This window comes from Tympanuchus pallidicinctus, unplaced genomic scaffold, assembly GCF_026119805.1.
Source record: "Tympanuchus pallidicinctus isolate F22 unplaced genomic scaffold, pur_lepc_1.0 scaffold8, whole genome shotgun sequence".
In the NCBI taxonomy this organism is placed as follows: domain Eukaryota; kingdom Metazoa; phylum Chordata; class Aves; order Galliformes; family Phasianidae; genus Tympanuchus; species Tympanuchus pallidicinctus.
The window spans coordinates 23492470-23518023 of NW_026294802.1; the positions used below are offsets into that span (position 1 = coordinate 23492470).

Below are 25554 nucleotides of genomic sequence, written 5' to 3' on the forward strand. Positions count from 1 at the left end.
ACTGGGTTTTGCAATACCCAGGTAATGGGAGTTTTGCAATGCCTCCATGCAGCACTGACTTTCTGATGCTGAGTTTACAGAGCTCTCCATTACCTTTCACTGTAATTCTTTTCTAAGTAGAATAGTATTATTCTGTACTGTGTCAATTGCCTGAGGTTATACAGACTGAAAATACATGACTGCCTCATGGGCAAGAAAAAACAGAAATGAAAGGAAAAAAAATAATAATGCAGTTCTTTCACTGTGGATTCTCTTGTAACAGTTTTTTGACAAACTATAACTGACCATGAATGCTTTTGGAGACCTGAGACGTATACATCTACAGTGGCATCACAGATGAGACATGCTGTTGAGGTAGGCAAATATAAATTAAGTGGATCTCAGTGGGAGTAGCACTGAGAGCTAAGCATCACCAGTGAAGAGTTTCCAGAGAAATCCTTAGTCAAGAATCACCACACTCATAGGAGTATAGAACAAAATTATCACAGTGTGCCAGCTTTGCATCTTTGTTGTTTTCCTTTAATACTTCTTCGTGTCACAGCTTTATGAGCCTAAAACCAAATGCTCACTTTTATTCTGAGTTCAAAACCTTAAAACAAAGGAGTGTCTTTTATATTTCAAAAGTCAGTTGAACTGCTTTAGCATAGCTGAAGGACTGGTGTACAAGGAGACCAATGAGGCTACTCTCTCCTCCTTGTTTCTTGTTTTTTTGCTTTGGTTTTCTCTTGGCCCTTAAAGTACTCCTTAGAGAGACATCATACCAGGTTTTTGCCTGGGGGGAGAGGGAAACCTGTTGCTTTATGGCTGTCATATCGAAGCCATGGCTGGTACTGCAAAGTGGAGTCACAGTATCAGGCTGTGCTGTATGCACCAGACCAACATGCATATTCCACAGCAGTATCAGCCCTTGTAGCTTCATGGTTGCTCCCATAACTAAGGTTTTAAACTGGGAACGTAGAACATTTTAGGAGCTAATTTTTCAGCCCAGCTGTGCATTTTAGATCAGCTTTGCTGCTTCACTAAATTTTGCTAGGATCATTTCAAATTTGCCCTTTTTTAAGATGACTGCAGTGAAGCAGGATTGGATATTTGGTCAGTTATGGGTCAGAGGAAACTTCTCCAGAGACTATGAAAATCTGACCTCAGTCACACTTAGCAACTAAAGCAGCCTATGGCTTCCACAGACTCATGTATAATTTCACAGGGAGGACATGTGAATTATCACCTCAAACAACACTACACACACTCAGAAAGGATGATCCATGCAGCTAACCAAAGTTCAGCTCTGCCCTCTGTGATTATAGCTCAGTGTGGAATGGGACACGTGATCAGAAACACAGTTTCATGCACACTTCCCTTTCCTGCTGTTTGATATAGCTGTACTACATTCTGCTCTTTATCTGCAAAAGTTCTGCATGAGAAAATATTGCACCAAAGAGGAACAAAAATGGCAGTAGAAATCAGATCTCTGGCAAGGAACTTTTCAACTATCTTTCCTGCACTACTTCAGCCTAACAGCTGAAAATTCAGAATAAAGACCAAGTAACATAATCACAGAAACATAAGGACTATTAACATGGCAGCTCCATCAGATCTGCTGACGTATAACAGCTGGAAGTACTGCAGCTCTTAATAGATGGACCCTCCTGATGAGATTTACAAGAGCTCTTGATCTGTCATCATGCTGGTTGCATCTGTCATTTGCACCTGGTAAGAATATCTTAGTTACTTATCACATATCGCTTTCATGTGGTCCAGCAGGACAGCTGGACTTAGTTCACCTTTGTGTTAAGGCCCTCATTAGTAAAATGTATTTTATAAAATTAACCTGTGTCATTGCTAGTGTTGTTTGGTGCTGGATTATGCTTGGAATGGATTATTTTAGGAATACACCAATATATTGGTGATGCTCAGCTCATAACCAGCGTTGTAAAATTGATTTATGTTTCTTCCCCTTTTTTACAGGCTGTTACATTTGGACTTGGCTTCAGGAGAAGGAATTCACTGGGTATTTATTTAAGCCATTATGTGAAGCATATATTTTGATTTAAGCATTTTATATGCATTTATTTGTAGGCCACCAGCATCTCACAGAAGTCTATTCCTTTACAGGCGTTAGGTTTGATCAGTGTGTGAGCTGAGATTTCTGTTATGTGCTATTTCTTTTGATATTATGCTGCTGCTGTCACTACAAACACATGATTACGAAGGTCTTTCTATCAAGCATCAGCACCCTGAAGCAACAAAAATGCTTTGTTTCATAACCATAGCTCAGCTTCTATCATCTTGGTCCCCTCATTCATTGATAGCTCCATTTCCTAAAATCTGTTAGTGATCAAGTGAAAGTCAGGAGACTGGTAAGGTACCTCTTGCACAGATGTGATCCAAAGCAAAGCAGTACATATAGGAACAGTTAGCACACAGTTGTCAACATGACCCAACATCTGAATTGCTCTCTTTCATGCTATTAACATGAAAGTAATACATTAGTGAATATTAGCATCAGTGGTTTTTAACATTTGATGGAGATCTTCAACAAAGGAAATTTACAAATCTTTAGCAAGTCTTCCTGCCTATGATTCTGGGGAAAGGACATTAACATAATTCTTTCTCCAGATTTGTGAGGCACATACACTTTAACACAACAAAATTATCAGGTATGTCACTTGCAACCAAGTAATCAATATAATTACTGATAAATCACAATTTATGACCCTAAATCACTTGCACATTTCTTCATTTTCAATTGAAAATTATGTCAAACATAACATTTACATCCTTGCAGAACACTACTGGAACTCTTAATCTAGGAATATTTTCAACTAAATAATTTTTTTCTGTAATGAATCACAATGTAGGTAAACATCTAAGGGCATTGGATTAAGAGTATTATTCTGGCAGGTGAAAAATACTCTTATCATATTCCCTTTTTCATATTCACATGCTCTTAAATATATCCCATTAAATTTATGTTCTTTCAATGTAAATTCCATATTCAGTCCTCCATGTATTTTATCCACCAGTTTGTGACAATCAAATGTTGAATTTTTTCCTCCATACTGAGGCTTTTGTTTTATTGCTTCCCAGTTTGAAATACTTTAGTGTCTCCTATCTTCCTGTGTAGTAGCTTAGTGAAGTTTAGGGGGTATTTTTGTTTCCATTGTGTCTTGTTCTAGCTTTTCTTTTCCTTCACTTGTCTTTTTCTGCCCTTATTGTCTCACGTATGTGCATTCAGGTATTCACACAGTGAAGCCTTTATTTTGCCAGGGGAAACACTGAGAAGAGCTTGTGTCCATGAGAATGAAATCTCTGTGAGAACGAAGGGCAAGGCAGGCACAACAGACAAGGAACTGAAACTGAAGAAAGGGGCCGCCTAAAGCAAGGGGTGAGCTGGGAAGGGTGGCATTTTTCTGCAGAGATGGCACCTGATGGGTCAAGGCACACTGAGGAAAGTCAGAAGGGACAGAGACAGTTAGGGCTTGCTGGCTTCCGCCACACAAGCAAAAAGTGGTGGCTGAAAGAAGCCAAGGAAGAAGGCAGGAGAGTTGGAGGTGGCGGAGAGTGGGAAGAGCAATGACAACGAGCATGAAAATCTCCCACTAAAGCTCTTGGCTGACAAAGGGCCTGACTAACCCCTTCCATCTTCCCACTCACATCAGTTGATCCCATCTCTCTCTTCCAGCTGGCCTTTTGCACTGGCCAAAAGTTTTATTGATATGAGTACACTGTAGCTTAAGCCTTTTCATGAGTAATTTAAAATTAATTATCAAAACATCTCTTCCTTGCTTCTCTCCAAAAACATACGTGAAAGAGTGATTAAACTCTTTGATGTATGTTTCACTGGAAAACCTACCTACTTCATAGTCAACATCAAAGAAAAACATCCATAAAAATACAATGTTGGTGTAATGAGGCTCAACAAAAATGCACTGAAGACACCTGGGCCACAGGTAAAACAAAGGAGGAAAAAGGAAGAGGGAAAAGAAATAAAGTACTCAAGCATCCATAGAAAACATGTGCAGCTCAAGAGCCTGTATGCAATAAGTCTTCAAAACTAGGGGTTATTGAACAGGTTTATTGAGCATTTTTAAAGCATTTGGAAATGATACATGATGAAATAGAAAGGAGGAAGAGGCATGCATCCGTGCTCAAAATGGCTATAAATCTGGCAATGTTAGATTACTGCCGTGTTAAGAACAGGAAGAAAAGAAGTAACAGAAAGAAGAAATTTTTCATTGAAGACATAGCGACTACTCAAACTACCTGTGTCCAGTTTGCACAAGTTGAGAAAATGAATGAACTAGGACCTTTGGTAAAATACTGCATTATGGTAAACTGCAAGTTTATTTTGTGACTCATCAGAATCGTAGGAGAGGGAATATTATCCACGTGACACCAGAAAACCTAAGTTAAAAGAAATTAATATTGTCAGCATGCCTTATTTGAATAAAATAAGACCTATTCATATACTGGAAGCTCTAAATAGAGTATTAAAGAGAACAGAGCGTAGTATGAGGCTACTCTACACAGTCACCTGCCTTTCTTGCATGTCACATTGAGCTTCCCCAGAATGTAAGAGTAGTGAGAAATGAAAGCTAGATAGCAGGGTCACGTGTAAAAATGTACATATGTTGTATGTATTATAGAGGACTCAAAAAAGCTGTACAATTCCACTGCTGCTTTGTGATTAAGTCAGTCTTTGGGGATCATGAAAATGAAACAGAAATGCTGTTACTGACAAATTAAAATAATTGGAATGAGGTTGTTCAAAAAATATGCAAAAACTATTGTTATAGGAACAAATTAACCCTTTTTTTTAACCACTTGAAGCAGAATGAGTTTGTCTTCTTTCATCTGACCATATTTGCATGTTGCTGTAGGTGTCTCAACTGATCGCATTTTTCTATGCTATAAACTCCAAAAGTGTGTAAGATCTCTATATAGCCAATGTAAATAATAGCAACAGTAAGTAAGTGAATTATTCTGTTAAACTTGGATAGAATTTAGCATTTGAGAGACAAAAGATGAACTGATAAAAAAATGTCTCTTTTTCTGTGCTGAACAGGAGTGGTCATTTATTAAAGCAACGTATTCAACAGCTCTTGTTGAACTAGCAAGCCTGGCAAAGTTTAGGAAAAGTGTATTTTCTTAAACTCTCACAACACTAGTTAATTTGTTCAAAATATTTCCTGTAAATCACACATAGCTCCTTATCAAAATGATTTCAAAGTGAATGTGTTCTCCTGAGTTTTGTTTAATGTCTAAGTAGAAAATACTTGTAGCCTAGAAGTTAACCACCTTCATCCATGATTTCTGCTAGAAGACAAGAGGTCTTTGTATGCAGTTTTTCTGCCATAGAAACTCAGTGATAAAATGTGATGGCAGGGAGGGCAGTTCAGTTGTGTCACAAAAGATAAAAAGGTGTAAAGCATCCTGAAGTCTTTTGAAATCTAGGTTTCCCTTACATTTCTTTTTACTATTGCCAGGAGATATTTCCTTACAGAGGTTTTAATGAGGGATTCAGGTGATACTTTGGCATGTGCTTTTCAGAGCTCACACTAAATGCAGTGCCTCTTCTCTCGAGTAAAACTGATTGGAAATTATTACAAAAAAAAAAAAAGAAAAAGAAAAAAAAAACTTCTGGAAACTTCTGCATTCCAGCATTAGAACATTGCTGGCAGGTTTGTTCACTGCCTATAAGGAAAACATGTCATACCACATGCTGGTCCTGCGGATATCCAGGGTTTCTGATGGAAAGATATCTTTTCTCAGCCACAACATACAGGATACTAAAGGGGAACAGGCACCTTTTGAGTACAGTGAGGAGTGCTTGTTTTTTTCTAATGACCTGGCTTCAAAGCACCATGAAGGGACTCAGGTTAATAGGAACAGAAGCCAAAAAGAAAGCTCCAAAGCTACCTAGTCAAGTGTCCATTGGATCTTATATTTCATATCCCTGGGTCAGCTTCCTTAACTGTAGCTAGACACAAGCCTAGGCCTCAGACATGAACTTTTCATGTGTTTACTACTTCAGTTTTCCTGTTGCTTGCCTCAGACCAAAGGAACCACAGAGCCTGAGTAGATTTCAATATGGCACTTTTATCTCCTTTCTAACTGAAAGAAAATGTCATAAAGTGACAGTCATGTTGAAAAATGCAGATGAAGAGAGAATTTTTTTTTAAGTGTAATTTAAGGAAGTATCTCTCTCTCTTCTCATTCTACTCATAGTCTTGACTAGCAATAAATCTACCTTAATAGATCTGAATAAATGCAGACTAAGAGCGTGGATTTCACAGACTTCTTCCAAGAGTTTTTGTTTTGATTTTGGCAGAAGTATTTCGTACTGGCAATCAAAGTGAATCAGTGTGGAGAGATGCATTGCGGAGCCTTCAAATTTAGCATAAACATAGCAATTGCCTTTATGACTGTATTCACCTGGAAAGGAAAAGATTCATGATCTATGTATGTCCTACAATAATGGACACAGAAATCTCACAAATTAATTGACAAGGTTGCAGTGAAAAGATATGATCAAGATATAGCTGAATAAATAATCACTGTTTATAAATAGGAGAACCTACAGATAAATTAGTCCCTTCCCTGCCTTATGCACATATTTATTGTTGTCAAGAATAAAGACTTCATTTCTCCCCTGAGGTCTTCTGAACTGTAGGACATACAAAACTATATTCACACTGTTGCTCACCTTGAGTGGCTAAAATACTTGGGAGGTTTGGCTAAGTCACACAGAGGATGTTTTCATTAGGAAAACAAAGTCAGGATGGATCCCAATAATTCTTTATAAACAGTAGCCACTAGCAAGGAACACATTCTCATCCAGCCTTGCCCAACAGATTTTCCTTTCTCGCTTCTCTTTCAGTTTTTCCTCAGAGCTCTGCACTAAAACCTAGTTCATCTTCAAACTTGACCTTCAACTAACGTGGTATTTCTTATTCTTTGTCCTTGCCCTTCCCTCTCTCTCACTGTAAAAACACAGGCAGACAAACATGACAAACAAGTACATAGATCTGCAATCTGTCCTATTTCTCTCCCTCCTTACCTCACCTTTCCAACTGTAGGCTGTCCTGGACTTGCCCAAAGCAGTTTTCCATTGATTCCTTTTCCAGAGAGGGAAAAAAAAAATTAAAAAAAGTGAAAAAAAGGAAAAGGTAGCTGTGGAGCCTGCCATTTGTTCAGAAGAGGCCATGATCATCCTTCCTGGCAGTACTGACTGCCCTTCAGCACCCAACTTGTTGCTTCAGCTGCAACTTCGGGAATCTAAAACGCACTGTGCTTTCTGTCTGATGGTAATACGTTAAAAAATATAGGAAATTGAGTTATTAAAATAAGCCTTATTGTGCCTTTAAGACAAATACATTTCATCTTACACCCCCTGCAAAAAAAAAAAAAGCTGATAATGTGATAATTAAGATAAAGGTATTCTAGTTAAAAAGAACCAGAAACCGCTATGTTCTTATCTTATGTAAATGCTACACTGTGCAAATCCTCTCAGGCTTAGTCTGACTTGGCCCGTGTAACATTTCAGCTGTTATATTTCAACTGTAATAATAAGCAAAATGTAATCTTAACAGATCTTATCAAATCACCACAATCCTTCCACACTCAAGGACAAAGTAACTCCTCATCAATGTTTTGTTCTCTGTAAGGGGTTCTTTTGGGGTTTGAGACTTTTTCTTTCCTTCCCTTCCCTTTCTGAAGGAACAAGAGGAGTGTTTGCTAAAGAAAATAGCCCAGTCTGTGTTCCTAAGAGCCTAAGAACGCTGTCTCCTTGTGGATTACAGCTGGCAGCTGTAAGGTGTAAAGTTTTACAATTTACAGTGCTGGGATTTCTTCTTCTTTTTAATCTCTGCTACTCAAAAACCTTTGGTTTTCTTGGCGAGCTGTGAAACTTTAGATTGCTAGTTAAATAGAATGTTCTGCCTGCAAATATTGTAATGGATATACGAACTACAGGGAATGTATAGTAAATGAATGCAGAATGCATTAATATTGTCTAGTGTGGGGATAAAGGTGAAACTATTGGAACATTTTAGCAGCTACAGGAACTGTCATAAGAATGAGGGATCATTTAAGATGTGAATTAATCTTTTTTTCTCTTTATAGAAAAATCTTGTTACTGCTAATACAGATTTATCATGCATTTTTAACAGAATGGATATATTTCACCATTAAAATCTTTAGATTGATTTTAGATGTCTTCAGAAATGAGTTCTATAATCTTTTGAAAATACTGAGTTTTATCAGAAAGTGTTATTTAATTTCTTGGCACCCCATTGCATTTATCCCATTAGATTCATTATTGTTGTTATTAGTTCATTATGTTTTACAATAGCAGGACCACATCATCTCCTTCTGTGCTACAATCCTCAGACAGACAAAGACTTGGTGAGGACCTTGCTGTAGAGACACAGATTCTCTCAAAAGAGGACCCAGGTTTTCTTCAGTCCAAATAGGGCACTGCACTATTAATTTGTTCAAATTCTTAAGCAGCTGGCTTTGTCTGTTCTTGCTTGGTTTGGCCCCAGGCAAGCCTTCTGGCTTACTGGCAACGTTGCTGGATTGTACCTGTGCCGTATGGGATTTCCTCTGGCTCTGCCTGACCCTAATAAAAGTCCGAAGAGGCAGAGTAGAAATAATAATACCAGAACCCTAAAGCAATTCTGGATAGAGTGGATGCTTGCCATTTCCCTAAGCCTCATTCATTTAATGTCTCCTTTAGCCTGTCCTATCCTTCTTTAATCCCCATCTAAGAACCATGTCTCCCCTTGTCGACCGTGTCAGCAAACAAACGTGGAGGACAACCTATCACTTAGAGGAGAAAACCTCTGCATGGAGATCCTGTGTGCATAGGGCAGGTATCTAATCAGAGCTTTCCAGTGGAAAAACAGACATGTTCCCCTCCTTTCTCTTTTAGCAGAGGGATCCCACTAGCTAATTTCTGCAAGTCTAAAGTGATTGTTAACAGACTTTGCACTGATCCCAGCTTTACCTTCATTTAAAGGAATGTTTCAGCAGTGTGCAACCTGTGGTTACTAAAATTGCAAACCAAAAACATTGGAGACTGGAGTTCGGAGAGGCTGCAAATAAACAGTGGTCATTGTGTTTTGCATCCTTCTGCTCTGAGCAGATATAGAGATATGAAGGAGTCACTATATTTGCTAAAAAACATCACATGCACAAATCTCTCTCCTTTTCCTTTTTTTTTTTTCCTTTTTCTTCCACGTAAACTAGCCGTGGTTTCAAATCTCAGAGTTAATCTGCATGTCTCTGCAGTCAGTCCCTCAGGGCTCCCCAGTGCAGTTCACGTGGTCACTCCCTCTCCTGCAGCCCTGACTGCTGTGCTTCTGCACCAGTATCAAAACACAACATGACCTTAGGACAGAATTTCAGCTGTTGTGTGACATTCCTCATCTTTATGAGATGAAGTCACACCTTGACTTCAGTTTGAATTCAGATCTTCTTTCTTCTTATGACGGCTTACATTTAATCAAAATTGGAGCAATTGCATGCAAAGTGCTTCATTTCACAGTGTTTCAGAACACATACTGCTTGGACAACATAGCATTAACATTTTCATGGTTATTGCATTTAAATGACTGAATTTCCTCCTCTTTTCCTAGCGAAACATAATAAAGAGTATATCGCACGTTATATCTTAACAGCTGGCATAATTTCAAAATCATGAATTATTATACAACGTAACGCTAAAGGAAATAAGACTGCAATTCTAATGATTTAACCTTTCTTTTATGCTCCCTGCTCCTTAAAACTGCCAAACTCCTTTTACCTAACTTCAGGGAAAAAAGTTCTTCCTATGCTCAACTTTACTCAGTCACTCAAAACTGCTGAGCATATGTCTCAGTCCATTTAGGTTGTACTGCAAAGACAGTTTTAATGTTGAAACAATGAACCTGAATGGAGAATAGTAAAGGTTTAGTAAAGATGCACCATCCATCAAAGAATAAGGTTGAAATTACTGTTTCTTTAAGTCACCAAAACTTCCGTTGGCTTCAAAAGAACTCAAGATCCCATACTATTCATTTCATAAATAAACCTACTTTGTTATGATGTGACATAGATCAAAGCATAATATACAACAGAATGTACAAAGGCAAGAATTTTCCCTATGAAGCAGATATTTAAAGTCCTACGATCACCATTGTTTTTAGTCTGAGAACATTGATCTGGGTGGCCCTCCATGGAAACATCTAAACTCTGCTGAGTAAATATATCATGGCATCAGAAATGGTGCACAGTTCAGTATGCAAGATACAGGAGAACACATAAGACTTAGAATTATACTAGCTGGTATAGACTGAATACAGTTTAGTCTCTCCTTCACCAGATGGACATCTGTACTTACCATCATGCTAATCTATATATATTAGTAGTTGGAGCTCAAGCTAAAATGACGAGATTTGGATTTCACTTTATTATTAACAAGCTTTAAAAGGCATAGATCAGTCATTTTGTTGTGGGTTTTGTTTTTTTTTTTTTTTTTTTTGTTTTGTTTTTTTTTCCCCTCATTTTCCTCCAGAGGCACTGGATGAATTACAGGAACTAGTATAGGATGATTAGTTAAGCAGGATTAGTTTTCCAAAAAGCTTCAAATTAATGGCAAGCATCTTGAAATGCTCATTAATTACAAATACTTTAGTGTTTATATTATTTTTCCTGAAGACAGTTATTCCTATGGCAATTATAACGTCTCCCTCCACCATATGCAGCCATTTGCTGTCTAGAACTCCTAGTTTTATATCAATTTGAGCCAATGTTATGGGAATTGATACTCAGCCCAGCTCCTGGATGAAGACTTGGAAATTGGTGGATGATGGTGCATGGTGACCCCTACTGCTTCTGTGGTGCTACAGTCATGAAAGGCTCAACAAAGGAGAACGTTGCACCAACACTGCATTAACCATGGAAACGTAGACAAAATACTTCTATGGAAATACTAGTTTGTACTGCTGCAGGTCAGTGCCAGACAAATGGGTGAACAGTCAAGCATCTGAGTTTAGGAAAAAGAGTATGTATCAAAGGATGTGTGCCTCTTGCACAGATTTATAATAACACTATATAATTTCTGCTGAAATACTATTTATTCTAACTCCAGATGTTTGGCTGCATCAACTGTTTATGAGGATGAACACTGTGCATATTAATTGAACTGTGCTATCTGTCATTTCATTTCTTGGAATAAAATGTTTATTGTTAGTTCCTAAATTTTAAGTAACGTGATTTAGTATGCAATAAGAAATAGAAACATGCTAGAAAGTATTTTCTCTGTGCAAAACACTACCAGTACTTTAACAGCAACCGACAGACTCTCCATGCAGCCTTCACTGCCACTTAATAATACTACCACGAAAAGAAAACTGAATCAGTACACAATTTGAATGCCAAGGACCAATACAAAGTCTACCACAAATTAAGGTGATTTTTGACAGATTCATGATCTGTTTTCACATATGCTCTGTTGCAATCGTCAGTCTTTTTTAAAGTCCTGAAACAACAGCTGTACTGGAAGATGGGAGTATCCTAGTCAATGTAAACACTGGAACAAGAGACTTTTCTCAGGCTACATTTCATGTTTCTTGTCCAGTCAGGAAAGCTATTTATAGCCTTTCCCAGAAGGTAAGACACCACCCGCTGTTGAGCCAGATTCAGTAGCAGGGACTGTGACATTTGCCTGGGGCCCTTAGAGAAATTCAAGATTAAAAACATATTTTCACATGTTGTGTCTCTTCCAGGCACGTTTTATGGCATGCAAGGCCTGGACAATGTCATTTGGGGTTGATAGAACCCAAGAAACCAAAAGAATTGGATTAAATTTAGTTGAATGTACAGCATCTCTAAAGAGCTATTAAGCCATGACTGGGACAAGGCTGTTTCCCAATGTTGGTTACAGGCTGCACTGTTTTGCATGAGAAAGGTTTGCTCAGGAGCCCGGGCACTGTGTGTGCCTATGGCATAATCTGCTCTGTGTCAGAGTGACCCAAGGCTGAGAGTATATAAAGACAAAATATCAAGGAATGTACTGTGCCCAGATTAATAATAAAAAATAAAGCGGCTCAGGAGAGGATAATGATAATAGCTCTCCTTTAGAGACTCTATGAAGAAATTTTAGTGAAAAAAAAAAAAGTCTTGAGTTTTTTTCAGCACTTCTTTCTGCCCAAAGATTGGTATGCATAGGGTAGATGACATTGTGAAAGGCATGAGAGAAAAAAAAGGCACGTCACACCTCTGCAGAGGTATAACAATGAAGAAACTTCTCAAGATGCCATCTGAGCAGCAACTGAAAATGAAAAATGATCAAAAAAACTTGTTTTAGTGTAACTGACTATAAACACACGGTATCACAACTAGAGGACAGATTGTTTAACCAGAATACTAAGCAACATACACTTATAATACAAGTATTCCTAGTTAAACCCAATAAACATTTTCTTAAAGAGAATTTCAAGTCAATTTTTAAATAAAATCGCTTTTAAAATTGAAAAGAAACATTGGATTGCAAGATCGCTCCTGTTAAACTTCTCATTCAGACTTTCTTATGCCTGCTACTGTTTAGGCAATGAATATTCATGAACATAAACATGATTCGTAACATCTGTATGCTAGTGGTAGAGTGTTAGCAAGACATTTACACTCCTTTGTTTTGGATATATACATGTATACAAAAAGAGAAACTTTCCCTTGTGATCTTCTCCAGAGATGATTTCACAGTCCAAATCTGGCCTTAAAAATTATAATGCATATCATATGATTCTGCAGAAACAGGAATGGAAGCAGTGTCTCTTAGCCCACAGCCAAACACGTCTACCCTGCCAGAAAACAGAAATAAAAGTTTAGTCTGTGAATCCCTTTAGAAGCCTTCAGTCCACTTGAAAAAAAATAATAATAAAAAAAAGAGACTGCATCTGGTTTGCCTATGCTGAATGCATCTGAGTTTGCCAGTACATATGAAATCCCATCTTCTGGGTTAAAATTCCCTTTCTATATGTCATTTCTTTACTCCATTGGTCTAGCTGACTTAAATGAAGTTGTGGAGCTTGTCACATGAGGAAGTCAGCTGCGTTATACAATCCCTTTTAAAATCTGGTAGTGAAAGAAGTATAAGTAAGCATTTGTAACCCACATGAGGTCTACTATTTCAGCTTCCCACTGTCTTATTTTTGTTAATCTTAAACTAACTCAAAATTCTAAACTGAAGTCATCAATTTAAATTAGCTTCTATCCTTTTGTGCCAGGCCTCATAATCCATTTACGTGTGTACTTTCTTTAAACTAAGCTTATCTAAGAAGGAAGTTCCTTAGGAGAGAAGTCTAATTTAAACCAATTAGACAATAATAGCAAACAAGAGTGGTACAACACATAGTGGTATAACAGATCGTGATGCATTCTGTGACAATCATTTCTAATAGAAACTAATAAAATCCAAGAAATTACCAACTGTGACCTGACAGTGGCATACTTCTGGGAATCTGGTGCCCCACTAAGCATTTTAAGAAGTTTTATCAGCCACGTATTATCCTCCCAAATGCAGGTTTGCACACAGCCCTGAATTCTCATCTGCTGATGAGGTACTTAAACTATTTGCTCAGAACAGCATCCTCAGTGGCTTCAACACTCTTATCTTCTGGTCACTTTGTAAGTATGTTCCTCTACATGGCTTGTAGGTAGGAGCATAACTAATTTTTCCTCTAGCTAACCACTTCTCAATTGTTATTCTGGGCTATAACAAAAAGCCATTGCAATACCAAGTTACTTAACTGGAAGTTTCAGTCAGAATGAAGTTAAACTGGTCCTGAGCTGCATGTTTAAGGTTCTTACCCCAATATAGAAGTCTTTGCATATAGGTCACCCAGCAGATCAAAAGAAGCTCTAATTTGACTACTGGTTTCTAGCAGTTCAATTGCTAACATGAATGAATCAGTAATTAAAAGATCAGTCACTCAGGTCGCAATCGTTTCTGATTTAGAAGTGAGAAGAGAATTAACAAATTTGGTCTTTATGAAAACTGGAGTGTATGGAGTATTACAGTATTACAAAATACTGCTGGTAGACACACATTTACAGAGAAGTGAAATATGTTTCATCACTTGCCTGTGTAGAATGAATTATAGTCTGCAACACTCCAAAAGGCTTCTATGAGCGATCTGAAGTTTTACTGCAAAGTGTATGCTGATGAGATAAAAAGCAGTCTACCTATGGCTGTTTTGTTAGATTTTTTAAACAGAATTGTGCCTTGAGTTATTGTGGTCTACTATGTGATTCTGCAGTCAGTACATCCAGTAGCCCATCCAGTTTCTTTGGAAGGAAGATTCTTTACTGAGCATTAATCTTTAATTGCTATCTCAAGCATTCCTCTTCTGGGATGAGGGCTTTTGCCAATGTGCTGAAAAATGCCAATATAAAATTCTTCTGTCATATACCTATATCTTAATTTTAGGAATTGCCACATTCACAGACTTCTCAGTCAGGATGAAAACAGTTTGTCTCATTCTCAGTGTAGATAAGACAGGTAGGTTTGAGTGGAACGTTACTGCTTTTGCTGGTTCTCAGGTGTTGCTGCATATGAAATACAGATTGTTTGTAAGATGTAACTGCATGCTATGAACAGTCAAATGGCTCCAATTATCTTGCCGTGTCCACACTTCAGATTAACTCAGGCCTCCTCTTCCGGAAAGCCTGTAAAAGGAAGATTAATAGCAAATAGGAAGCTTTAGAAAATACAGACATCTGGAAGTAAAGATACCATATTGGTGTAAGCCACAGTGGAATAAAAGATTTGTTTAGTTCAACCTTTAGTCTCTGAAGCCACTCAGTAAGGAAAGAGAGCCAACAATTTAATGGCGCACATTTGTTTATGTAAGGTCTGCTGTGCAGAAGAGCCATCCAACTTAAGTCTGCAAACTCTCCAAAACAGCAGGTGCTGGGTGTGCTGGGCTGTCGGAGCACCCATTTCCTAAGGGTAAATATACATCATCACTCACATAATCCTTAAGCCTCTCCTGTCTGGCTGATGAGCACCTGGCTGAACCCCAGCCTCTTGCAGCAATGCATGACAGGGTGGAAACTGGCAGTGCCAATTCCACTGGGATGGCGCACACCCACCCCCAGCTCCTGCCTGACATGAATCCTACAACATAATTCATCTGGATGTGCAGCTGCTGCAGTATGGCAATAGCTGGTATAGGTTCCTGCAGAATTTCATGTGTGCACTATGCAATGGTGTCAATATAAAAAGTAGTTTTAAATATTTTGCTGGTGATGTTTACATTGTGCTGATTTTAATTTCCAACTCAGCAGGCTGAAATATTTTCTTCCAGACTGGCTTTCTCCTAAAGCACATAAGTCTGCATTTAATTGAAGCTGATATTAAAATAAAATGGTTTTATTCCTTAATGTCATTTCATGCAATGCATTAGTATAGCCAAATATCTTTGTTTGGTAGCAGTGTTAAAAGGCAACAAAACATCCACAAGGATAATGCTTCTTACTCTGATTTGCACACAGTGTTGCACTGTAAAAAGAATGTCCAAACTCATTTGCCACTGTCTGTTCTTGTAGTGAAGAGCAGAGGTTGAGATCAGTATTTTGTAGACTTTAAAATGAAAAGTTTATCTAGTAGATGACTTGGTAACAGAAAGTACATTAGAACATCAGTAAATCACAGTGATGGATGGAGCCCTGTCAGCTACTCAATTTAACTTGTTTTAAAGTTAAATCCAATTTAACTGTGTGTATAAAAGAAGTTTTAGAGACCAACTGTGAATTACCAAATTTTGGTCGTGATTCTGTACTGAATTACCTCCATTTTCATTCAAATCAATATGAGTAAAGGATATTTAGCTCTTTGCAGAACTAAATGATAACATGAAGGATTATTCTATGAAGAATGAGCTTTAATTTGCATATAATTTATTTTGAGATTCAGCTCCCCGAACAAACACATCTAAAGAAGTGTCTGTGTTGGACATAGTCATGGTCTTTCAGAATTGATGGAGAGGAATAGACTTTTTCAGAGATGTGAAATAGATGTATAGCAATGTCAAGAATTATTATCCTCCAAAACATCTATTTCCCTCTTAAGAATGATGGTTCTATATTATCCTATCCTAATTTCAAGTCTTTGGGGATTTATTCTTATACAATGGTCCACAAGATATTTACTTTGACTAATTAGAGTCTTAAGAATTTTACTCCACTTCTAAGAAACTTTCTATAGAAATTCAGTAACCTAAGTTTTCTAACAGGAGTTATAAGAAATAAATAAATCTGGTTTGTGAAGCAAGAATTTGCAGTTTTATTGTATTTGTCAATTTTTGTGATCTTTTTCTTTCTTGTCAATTTTTATGCTATATGACTGTTCCATAACAGATATAGAAGTTTCAGGGGTTTAATACTCATAAGTCTTTTCAAGGAGACTGAAGACCACCTTTCTTCTTCTCTTTAACTCCTTTGCTTAGGGCATTCAAATATCTGTATATACTCAAAGTAGAAACATTCTACTTCCTAAATCCAATTTAAAGGTGAGGAACAGCTACGCTTTTAGCCATTTCTACTAAGTACCGTGAGATTACGGATCTTACGGCCATCTTTATTAAAGAAATAAGAAAGCAACTGTGGGGCTTTATGGTATGATAGATTATCCACAAAAGCTCTTTGCAAGGCATCTTTCTACACCTGAACAAATCACAGCAGAGTTTTTTTCTTCCTGAGATTAGAATAACCAAAGTTTTCCTTTTACAGAAGCTGTTTGTCTGTCACAAAAATAAGCACTGTTTGTATGAAATATTGTGGCCAGGAAGAGTCAGTTCCAGTCTCATAGAATTAATTGCAATTTATTTATTAAGTTAAATTACAATGTGTATATTCAGGGTGGGAGGGAGAGGTCAAGACATAAAATTACAATAAGAGAAAGAACGCAATAGAAACAGGTAGTACTGCTTTCTACACCTCCAGCACCTGATCTGTGTACCTAGAACACATTTCATTAGTTCCTTTTGTAAGCTGCTCCAAATGCAATGCAAATCACTCCTTAATGATCGCATTGACTAAATGGGAAATGCTTTTGTTGAATGCAGCAATTTTCTGCCTGGAAACTTCTAGCAGAATTTAGGAAATTTCCAGAATAAGCATACAAGCAGAACATGGACATATAATCATATTTCCTTTGTTCAGTTTTTTTCCCAGCTGACTTGACATTTTTCCTCTTAAGAATTTAATTAGAAGGAAAAATAAAATTAGATTATCAATAGCAGTTAAATGATGTCACATCCTAAACAAACTTTACGTTATCAGAGAGAATGAGATTGTTTGTTTGTTTGTTTTAGAATAATATTTTTCTCCAAAGTAGAACAATCAAGAAGGAAATATAACAAGGTTCAAAATATACTGAGACAGACTGCAGAATATTTGCTGTTTTTCACTGAACAATGACCAGTTTCTCAAAAGTGCTGAGACCTTTCCAGTGAATTAAAGCCAAGTATCATGCACACTGAAATGAATGTAAGTATCATAACAGATCCATCATGGTCGCTGTATGTTTCAAACCATGAATGGAACCAATTTAGCAGTTTCAGACAAACTGTAACAACTTCCTTAGGCTTGATGCTCATTGCACATTTCTAGGGTAGTACATGGTTAATTTATAAAATGTCTCTGCCTTAACTGTGTCTTTGAGAACTAGTTCTGGAAGGAAATGTGATACATTTCTATTTTAAATTTCAAGAATCCCCTTGCTTTTTCACTTACAGAAGGGATAGTTCTCATTCTACAGCAAGTAAAAGAGACTGGGTGAGCCAGTCCACAAGGATGCCTTCTCTTCTGGCATCAAGCAGTCAAAAACCTTCTCTTGGAATAAAGTCAAAAGTGCATTTGATAAATCAGATAATTTCATGGTATAAGCAGAATCTCAGTAGAAATTTTGCAGTTAATCTTTGCTGAATAAAAAGTCTGGTTTAATCTCTTTAAACAAAGCCATAGTAAATAAATTCTTTCCCCACCCCCAACTTTTCTCATAGAAGTTCAGCTGGGATTGATGTAAACAAGAAAAAAAAAAAAACACTGAATGGATTTAGAAATTATTTTTAAACTTCATTTCCTTTCCCTTCTGTACATTTCTATTTGCTTAAAGTCTTCCACCATCTCACGAGAGCTATTCTTAAGCTTTATCTTTCCAGAATTGCTTATATCAAATGCTAATTGGCTTAATTAACTACAAGTCATAGCTCCAACAAAAGCATTTCCTATCTAGTCAGTGTGACCATTAAGAAGTGATTTGCATTGCATTTGGAACAGCTTGTGAAAGGGACTAATGAAGCATGTGTTCTAGGCACACAAATCAGGTGCTGGAGGTGTAGGAAGCAATACAAAATCCCTTTGTAAATGCAATTTAAAAGATTTAAACACTAGTTTTCTAAAAAGGACTGAAATAACTTTTTGCAAGGATAAAATAATTAAGAGAAAGAAGAGCACTGTCCTCAAGCAATTTGACAATTACAAAAAGAAGCGCAGTCTTTACTTGTAGTAATTCACGCAAGTGATTCAGCAAGTACCAGGTCAGAAAGATGTTATGTAAGTCATATTTTGAAAACAATTTCGAAGGGCAAGTGCAGCACTGAAGTGTTGCTAATGGCCTGCAGGGACAAATCTGCACAACCACAGAACTCTGCTCTTACAGTCAATAAAAATGCAGCACCACAGGAACCAAAAAAAGGCACCATTTCAAGTGGAATTTAGGTCACATGTAAGTGCCACGATACAAAAATATAATCCTGTAAATCTCTGCACAGCTGCTAACAGATCTGGGTAGGTAGTCCTGCGTTCAACACAGCTCTTATTCTTGGCATGTGCACATGTAGTACACATTGGCAGGGCTGAGCTACAATGTCTGTGCCTGGTGCTAGACCTAAATCAGGATTCGAGGGTTGGGATTCAGAATCTCTGCCTTGGGCTCCAACACTTGTCTAGAAGATGTTATCTGGGCACATCTGACATGCCTGCACTCCACAGAGCACACAGGTGAGATAGGAAACCTGTTTATATTATAGTCACAAGAAAGAAGAGTCTGATTGTCTCCCCCACCTCTTCTCTTTCTGCTGTTTCTTGGCGTTTTCCACAGCCCTGCAGATGTGTGGAAAGTGAGACTGACTTCCTGCTGCTCCCTGTGGGACCGATTGCTCTGGCCGCTCACTTACATTAGAAATGGAGATTGCTGCATCTTCTTCATCTAACTTTGAAGTCAGCCCTTCTCTGGGACTTGACTTCCTAAAGTCCCTCCCATCCTAAATTATTACATGATTATTTCATCTGCTATGCACATTTAAAAAGATGACAGTAGCCCCAGCTAATTTTCTGCAACAAAAACTGTAGACCTATTTTGGGACGTGTATCCACAAGGAATGAGTTTGTATGAATAAAGAATAAGAACAATAAATCCTCTCTGTGGGATTTTCATGCTGGTGATCTGTAGGTGATTCACTGTGTACCTGGGCGTACAGTTTGCCAGTGAATTTCATTCTGGCACCCTTTAACTTTCTCAGGTAGTGTTTCATCACCCTGAGCTCCTGAACCTGCTCATGAACCAGAAAAGAGCCCTGAAATACAGATGTGGCAGGATTGCCTGTGGCGAAGGGGACTCTCACATCTTTCCCCACTTGCTCTGGTACCAACCAGTGCAGCTCAATTCCCCACAGAGATCAATTATTCAGAAAGCACTTTTCGGTCTTACAGTGGAAAGGTCTGACAGAGTGCTTTTCCACTCCCATCCTATTTCCAGGTGAGCAGAAAAGCATGAATCACGTCCCAGAGCTCAGAGGTTACGTCTCTGGTTAAAAGAGGTTCTTAAAATTTTAATGCATCATCTCTCGTGTTTCCCAGCTGAATGTAAACTGAAAATCAACAACTGAAAAACACGGTAATACAACAGAAAGTCTCAAATTATTTCTCAATTTATCTGCAAGCTATCAGCAATACACAAATAGATTCAAGACCTTGTCTGTATTAACAGGCAGCAATAAGAGGATGTAGGTGCAAACTAAACACTTAATGAGGTACCCCTGGTGTGTTTCGGACCATGCCAGCTGTCAACGGGCTCCATGCAGGGTGTAGTGGAGGCTGGAGCCCCTGTGGAGCAGTGCCTGGCACCGTGCCCCTTCTCACCCCAGCCAGGAGCATGCAGGAGGGGCTCTGAGGTGGGCCCAGCACCAGGCACTTCCCTGGTGACAGCGAATGGCTGCATCAAGGCCAGGATGTAGGACCAAGGAAGGGCCCAGCTGCATGGGGCCCGTGGCCAGGGAGGGCTGTGAGGAACTGGAGCCCAGCTCTTCTGTGGCCTGGCTGGGGCAGGGGACGGTGGCTCCAGGAGTGATGTGGGATCCTGGGCCTGGGCCAGGCTGGGGAGCCCCAGGGAGCAATCAGGACTCTATGGAACCTTATGCCTTCAGGACCCCAAGGCAGGGCCATTGACCATTCCAAATCGGAAAGGATGGATGAGGCCATCTCCTTCGGTGTATAAGAGAAGTTATGCTTGTGGCTAAAGGCTTTGTAAACCTCCTTCTATAAAGGCCTGAACTTTTCACTAGAATGAAAAATAAAGAAATGTAGTTTGAAATATCATGTGGGCATGTCCCATAGCAACAGCTATTACTGCTTTTAAGTATTTAAGTTACAAGAATTTATCTTCTTGTACGTACACATGAATGATCTTCTCTTAATCATCTGTGGGCAATCCAAAGATTTTTGCATTTTGTCTCATTGTATTTTAGCCTGAGCCTTCTAGCAGTTTTCTGACTCATTATTCAGATGTGTCTCTTGTATAATCACCTCAAGCTATCATATGTCTAATCTCTCCTTTGGTAAAAGTTGGAATCCAGTGTTTGGCCACTGGATGGTTCTGCACAGCCACATGCTCAGGCTGTGGATCAGAGAAGCTAAGCAATGCACATCCTCACCTCACCTCCCCCAGAACACTGGAAGTTACAGCAGGTTGGTTATGGCTGCTGCCTAGCAAGGATCAATTTGTGTGCTTTGCCATGTTCATCCCATGTTCCTTGAACTCTATTTAATTTTGGAGAGATTTTGCCAGTAGCTTTGGGAATGCCCGAAATGACAAAAAAAAAAACAAAACCAAACTTCTGGTCATGCTCAGATTTTTATTTCCGCAGGCTAAGGTGCCTTCCATGAATCCTTCCAGAAGAACTTTGCTGTGAATTGCAGGCACTTCTGTCAGGACTGGCATGTATTCCTCTGAGAATTTTTTATCTTCTGAAAAGAATCTTTTCTCAATATTTTCTCTCCCAATATTGTTTTTCTCCCAAGAGAGCATCTTCTCAAGGTGGTCATATAAAAAATGAAAACTTCTGAAAATTCTTTTCAGAAACTGTAAAATTTCCAAATTATTTTTACCCACGTTTTTAGTTGTCTTCCTGTCCTAATGGGAAAAAATAACTTCTTTAAAACCCTGAATCTAGCCTTCTACTGACTATGGTATTTCTTTCAGTGATAAGATCATTTGTTTCTGGCAGCACATGAGCTTATGCACCTATATCCAATGTAAAATGTTTCATTTGCTTTTGGACTGATGGTTAATTTTCTGTTTCTTCATTCACTCTTCAGATTCTCCTGGCATTGGTGAACTCTTAGAAAGTCATGAAGTTATTTTCAGTTTCTGTATTTTCTTCTGAAAGCCAGGCCATTGTGTTACTTATTGCAATGCATGGAACTGTTTCATGTATCCTGATTATCGTCTCCACGTGCTTTCTTTCTCATATATTGCAGTAATTCATCTTCCTTTAAATCTTCTGTGTCAAAATAGCCTTCACTCCCACATGAAGCTCAAACTGGACTAGTTGATAGCTTTGCATGATCTATCAAAGTAAATATGTAAGTAAAATTTAAGACTTAAGACTGAACCTCTTATTCATTACTGTCTTTTGATTCACACGTAAATGATGATTTGGTATTTAGAAATAGCCTCCAAGATTTCAGGTGCTTCATTTTTCTTTAAGCCAGAAAGTTTTCTGTGATTAAGAACATCCCTCTCTTATTTCACACAATGTGGAGTAATACAGAACAATTTCAGATCTAGCTTCTGCCAGGTGTTTTTAAAGACAGTCAAGTTCAGCTCAAAGAACTCTACATCCCGCTAGAATTTTAAAGCTGGTAGTCCTTTTTAGTTGTTCTATTTATCATTCAATATTTTTTCCTTTGTTTTCTTCATCCTGCATCAGTCAGGAAACATGAGAATAAAACCACTTGACAAATACCTGGTTTAGGCTGTAATACCTCAGCCATTAACACTTGATTGATGCATTCCCAGATCACCCAGTAATATGCTTTTGATCCAGATCAGGTGTGTTAATGCAGCCACTGTTTTGTGAAATTAACAAAAGCCCACAATATGGTGTTAATGCTGTCTTCACTCTGCAGGATTTTTGATCTCACACTATAAGCTCTAAACCTGACTTTAATGTGTAGTCAGATCATGACCTCAGCGCCTGAGCTGTAAGCTAACAGCACTGCATAATGTGATCCTCAGCAGAACACAATGCATTCCTTGTGCTTTCTCAAGAGTATCTGAAATGTATAACTCCCAGCAATAATTTAGGTGAGTCACACAGAGGAACCATGGCCTAAGATGAAAGTATGTATTAGTGAACTTTTGTGCATATAAAATGATATAATACCTCTTGCTAAATAGTTATGTTTTCTTTTTAATTTTTTTTCTACTATGCTTCTTACTATTTTGTCATATTTTTTTCTGCTGATATTTTTGGGAGTCTAGCATTGAATCATCACAAGAAATGTTGTGTCTAAAAGCCAATTTAAATGTGTATTTATTGAATGTCAGTATATATTTACACTGACTTTCGAAGCCAAATAATTAAAATACTCTTTAAATATTACTAGTTTACTTTTTTCTTTGAGATATGCCTTAAGCTTACATTATAATTTTAGTCTATGAAGTCACTGGTCTAGTTATGGGAGAAGATTGAAGACTTACCAAAAACCACGTTTTACTTCAGAAATGTTGTCATGAAAAGATGAGCATAATTGTTCTCAAAGTGAGCAAGTCAGGAAGATTTGTAACCTGACATTCCAGAATTCACTGTTTCCAACATCAGCAGCCGGTTCCAATGCCTGACCATCCTCCTGATAAGAACCTTTACCTAATACCCAACCTGACCCTCTTCTGATGCAGCTTGATGCTGATCACTTGAGTCCGCTGGCTCATTACCATAGGTGAAAGGTGGAAAGGTAAAGCAAGCAGTAATCCAACATTAACACTCATCTTCCAACCAACTTTGTATTCATTATTCATTAAAAGACTGCATGTTGTGAGCTATTGAGGACAGGTCTGGAAGGCAATTGTACAAGATATGGGGTGGGAGGTGAGGAATTCTATGTCTACAAAGCCAGATTGCATAGAGAGATAGGGGAGGCTTGAGGGATAGGATGGAAAAAAGTGATTATCTATGTTGATCAATGATCTATTTCACATACCTTTATAAAAAAACATTCTTTCTCTTCTTCCCATTACATTGTCCTACATCTCTCCCTTCCTTACTTTCAAAGAGGAGGTCTGCAGAATTTTTCTGAACCAAGAATCTATTATATTTGGATTCGGAAGAGAGAATTTATGGATTTTGAACAGGAAACTTTCTGTTGTGAACTAAACCCATGTGCAAATACTAAACTTTATATTCTGTAGGGAGCTAAATGGATTTCCAAACTCTGCAAGCTTAAAAGTCTGGAATGTTGCCAGAAACCTGGCAAGGTGATGTGGTCATCATTCTACTAGAGAGAAAAGATTTGTGGAGTTTGCAATTACTGTGGTATAACATTGCCTAAGTTTTTTTGAAGGGAAAACAATCCATAATGAACTTGTACAATAAGCCTCTGTCAAGCACTTCCATTTTTGGGAAGCTGCAGTGTAGACAGTGCTTTAAAGTGGGGCAAACTACAAGGTTAACAGAGGGCTCCCTGGAACCTGAGACCATAGTTAAACACTTTCCACTGGACCAAGAGCAACCTCTAGTTCCACATTTTTAATTCATAATTTTCTTTTCCAGAAATACTTTTAAAGTCCAGGTAGGACTTCAAAAATATATAATAGTGCCACACATAGTCAGGCATACACAGGGACAAACATGAAATCTGAAGGAAGGGAAACTTAGAAGATGGAATTTAAGCTTTTCTTCTTGGCAGATGTAAGGATTTTGCTTTTCTTTTAGGATATAACTGTAACATTCCTTAGCTAATGTGGGATGATGACTTTAAAAGTTGATGCCTTGAAGGCTTGTTACTCTGACATTAAACATTTGTTTTATATGGTGAAAGAGATATTGTGCCAAAGAGCTGATTTTCTACTTTTTTTCCCCTTATTACTACAATAAATGGAACATTTAAGGAACATTTGTATTAAAAAAAAAACAAAAAAAACAAAAAAAAACAAATAAACAAACAAAAGAACATTAATTTAACTTCCTTGGAAAAGTGTATGAGAACTAGGTTGTTGATGCTTTTTTGTAATAGAAAAATTGTGCTGGTGTTCTTGTAAGTGTAAATGCTTTATAAAAGAAGCTAAGGTTGGGCAAAGTCTACGTGTTTTCATGGAACAAAGTAAGATTGTTTGCAGATCACAGAGAACCATGTCCTCATCAATTCATGTGATCCTGTTGCACAGGCTGTACCGGAAATCCTGGGCTGGTAGGAATACAGAACTGGTATTGTATTGTTTTATAAATGCCAATTACTTGGTTGATATCTCTACTAACAAAGGAAGACCTTTGTTAGTAAAAACTCATGACCTATGAAATGTCAATAAATTCATGAAGAAGTCCATGCACACTACGTGGAACAAACTTTTTTCAGATGTTTTTCAAAAAAATCTTTCAGCACGGTTACCTACCTGCAGGAAGAACCTGACCTGAAGAAACCACAGAGTTCAGAAAGCTCTGAAGATACGTTAAAATAAACAAATTGCATTTTTGTTCTCATCATAAAAAAATACCAGTTTCTAAACGATTTTCTTCTCTCAGTATCTCAAGTCCTAGCAGCCTCTCTTAAGGTGTTTCACATTGCTAGTGCAGAAGAGCAATGTGAAAGCACTCTCCAGTGCCCAATACATACAATGAAGCGTGCTTAGTTGTTAGAAGCCTTGGATCATCACAAGAGTTATTAGGAACAGCAGACAGAAAATACACTCTAAGAAATCCAAACAATAATTTTTAACATAATTCCTTGCCTGATCATTCCAGTATTAAAACAGGCTTGGATAAAGGGGGTGAAAAATGGGAACAAAAGGCTCCTGGGGTTACTATACAATGACATTTAGGTTCATATTAGTGATTGAAATAATGTATTGAAATTGATATTGCTTGTATGGCAGTATTACCTCATCTCATATTCAGTAGAGAGCAGTGGGAATATTTACTAACACAAAACAAAAAGACAAGGTGACCTTCTTTTCCAGAATTGAAAAATTAATATAAATGAAAACAGAGAAACATGGGAAAATTCAAT

At 37.8% G+C, this 25554-nt stretch overlaps 1 protein-coding gene across 3 annotated transcripts in view; it reads right to left on the reverse strand.

Annotated features, from left to right (window-relative positions):
• Positions 1 to 10488: 10488 nt before the first annotated feature.
• The window catches only part of METTL25 (methyltransferase like 25), an 84164-nt gene continuing 69098 nt past the window's right edge, over positions 10489 to 25554 (reverse strand). For all 3 annotated transcript variants that reach the window (XM_052669226.1, XM_052669225.1, XM_052669224.1), the window contains one exon: positions 10489 to 14712. Coding sequence is in view for 2 of the 3 variants with exons in the window: in XM_052669225.1 (XP_052525185.1) it covers positions 14680 to 14712 (33 nt within the window). In the remaining variant the exon portion in view is untranslated. The remainder of the gene's footprint in view (positions 14713 to 25554) is intronic.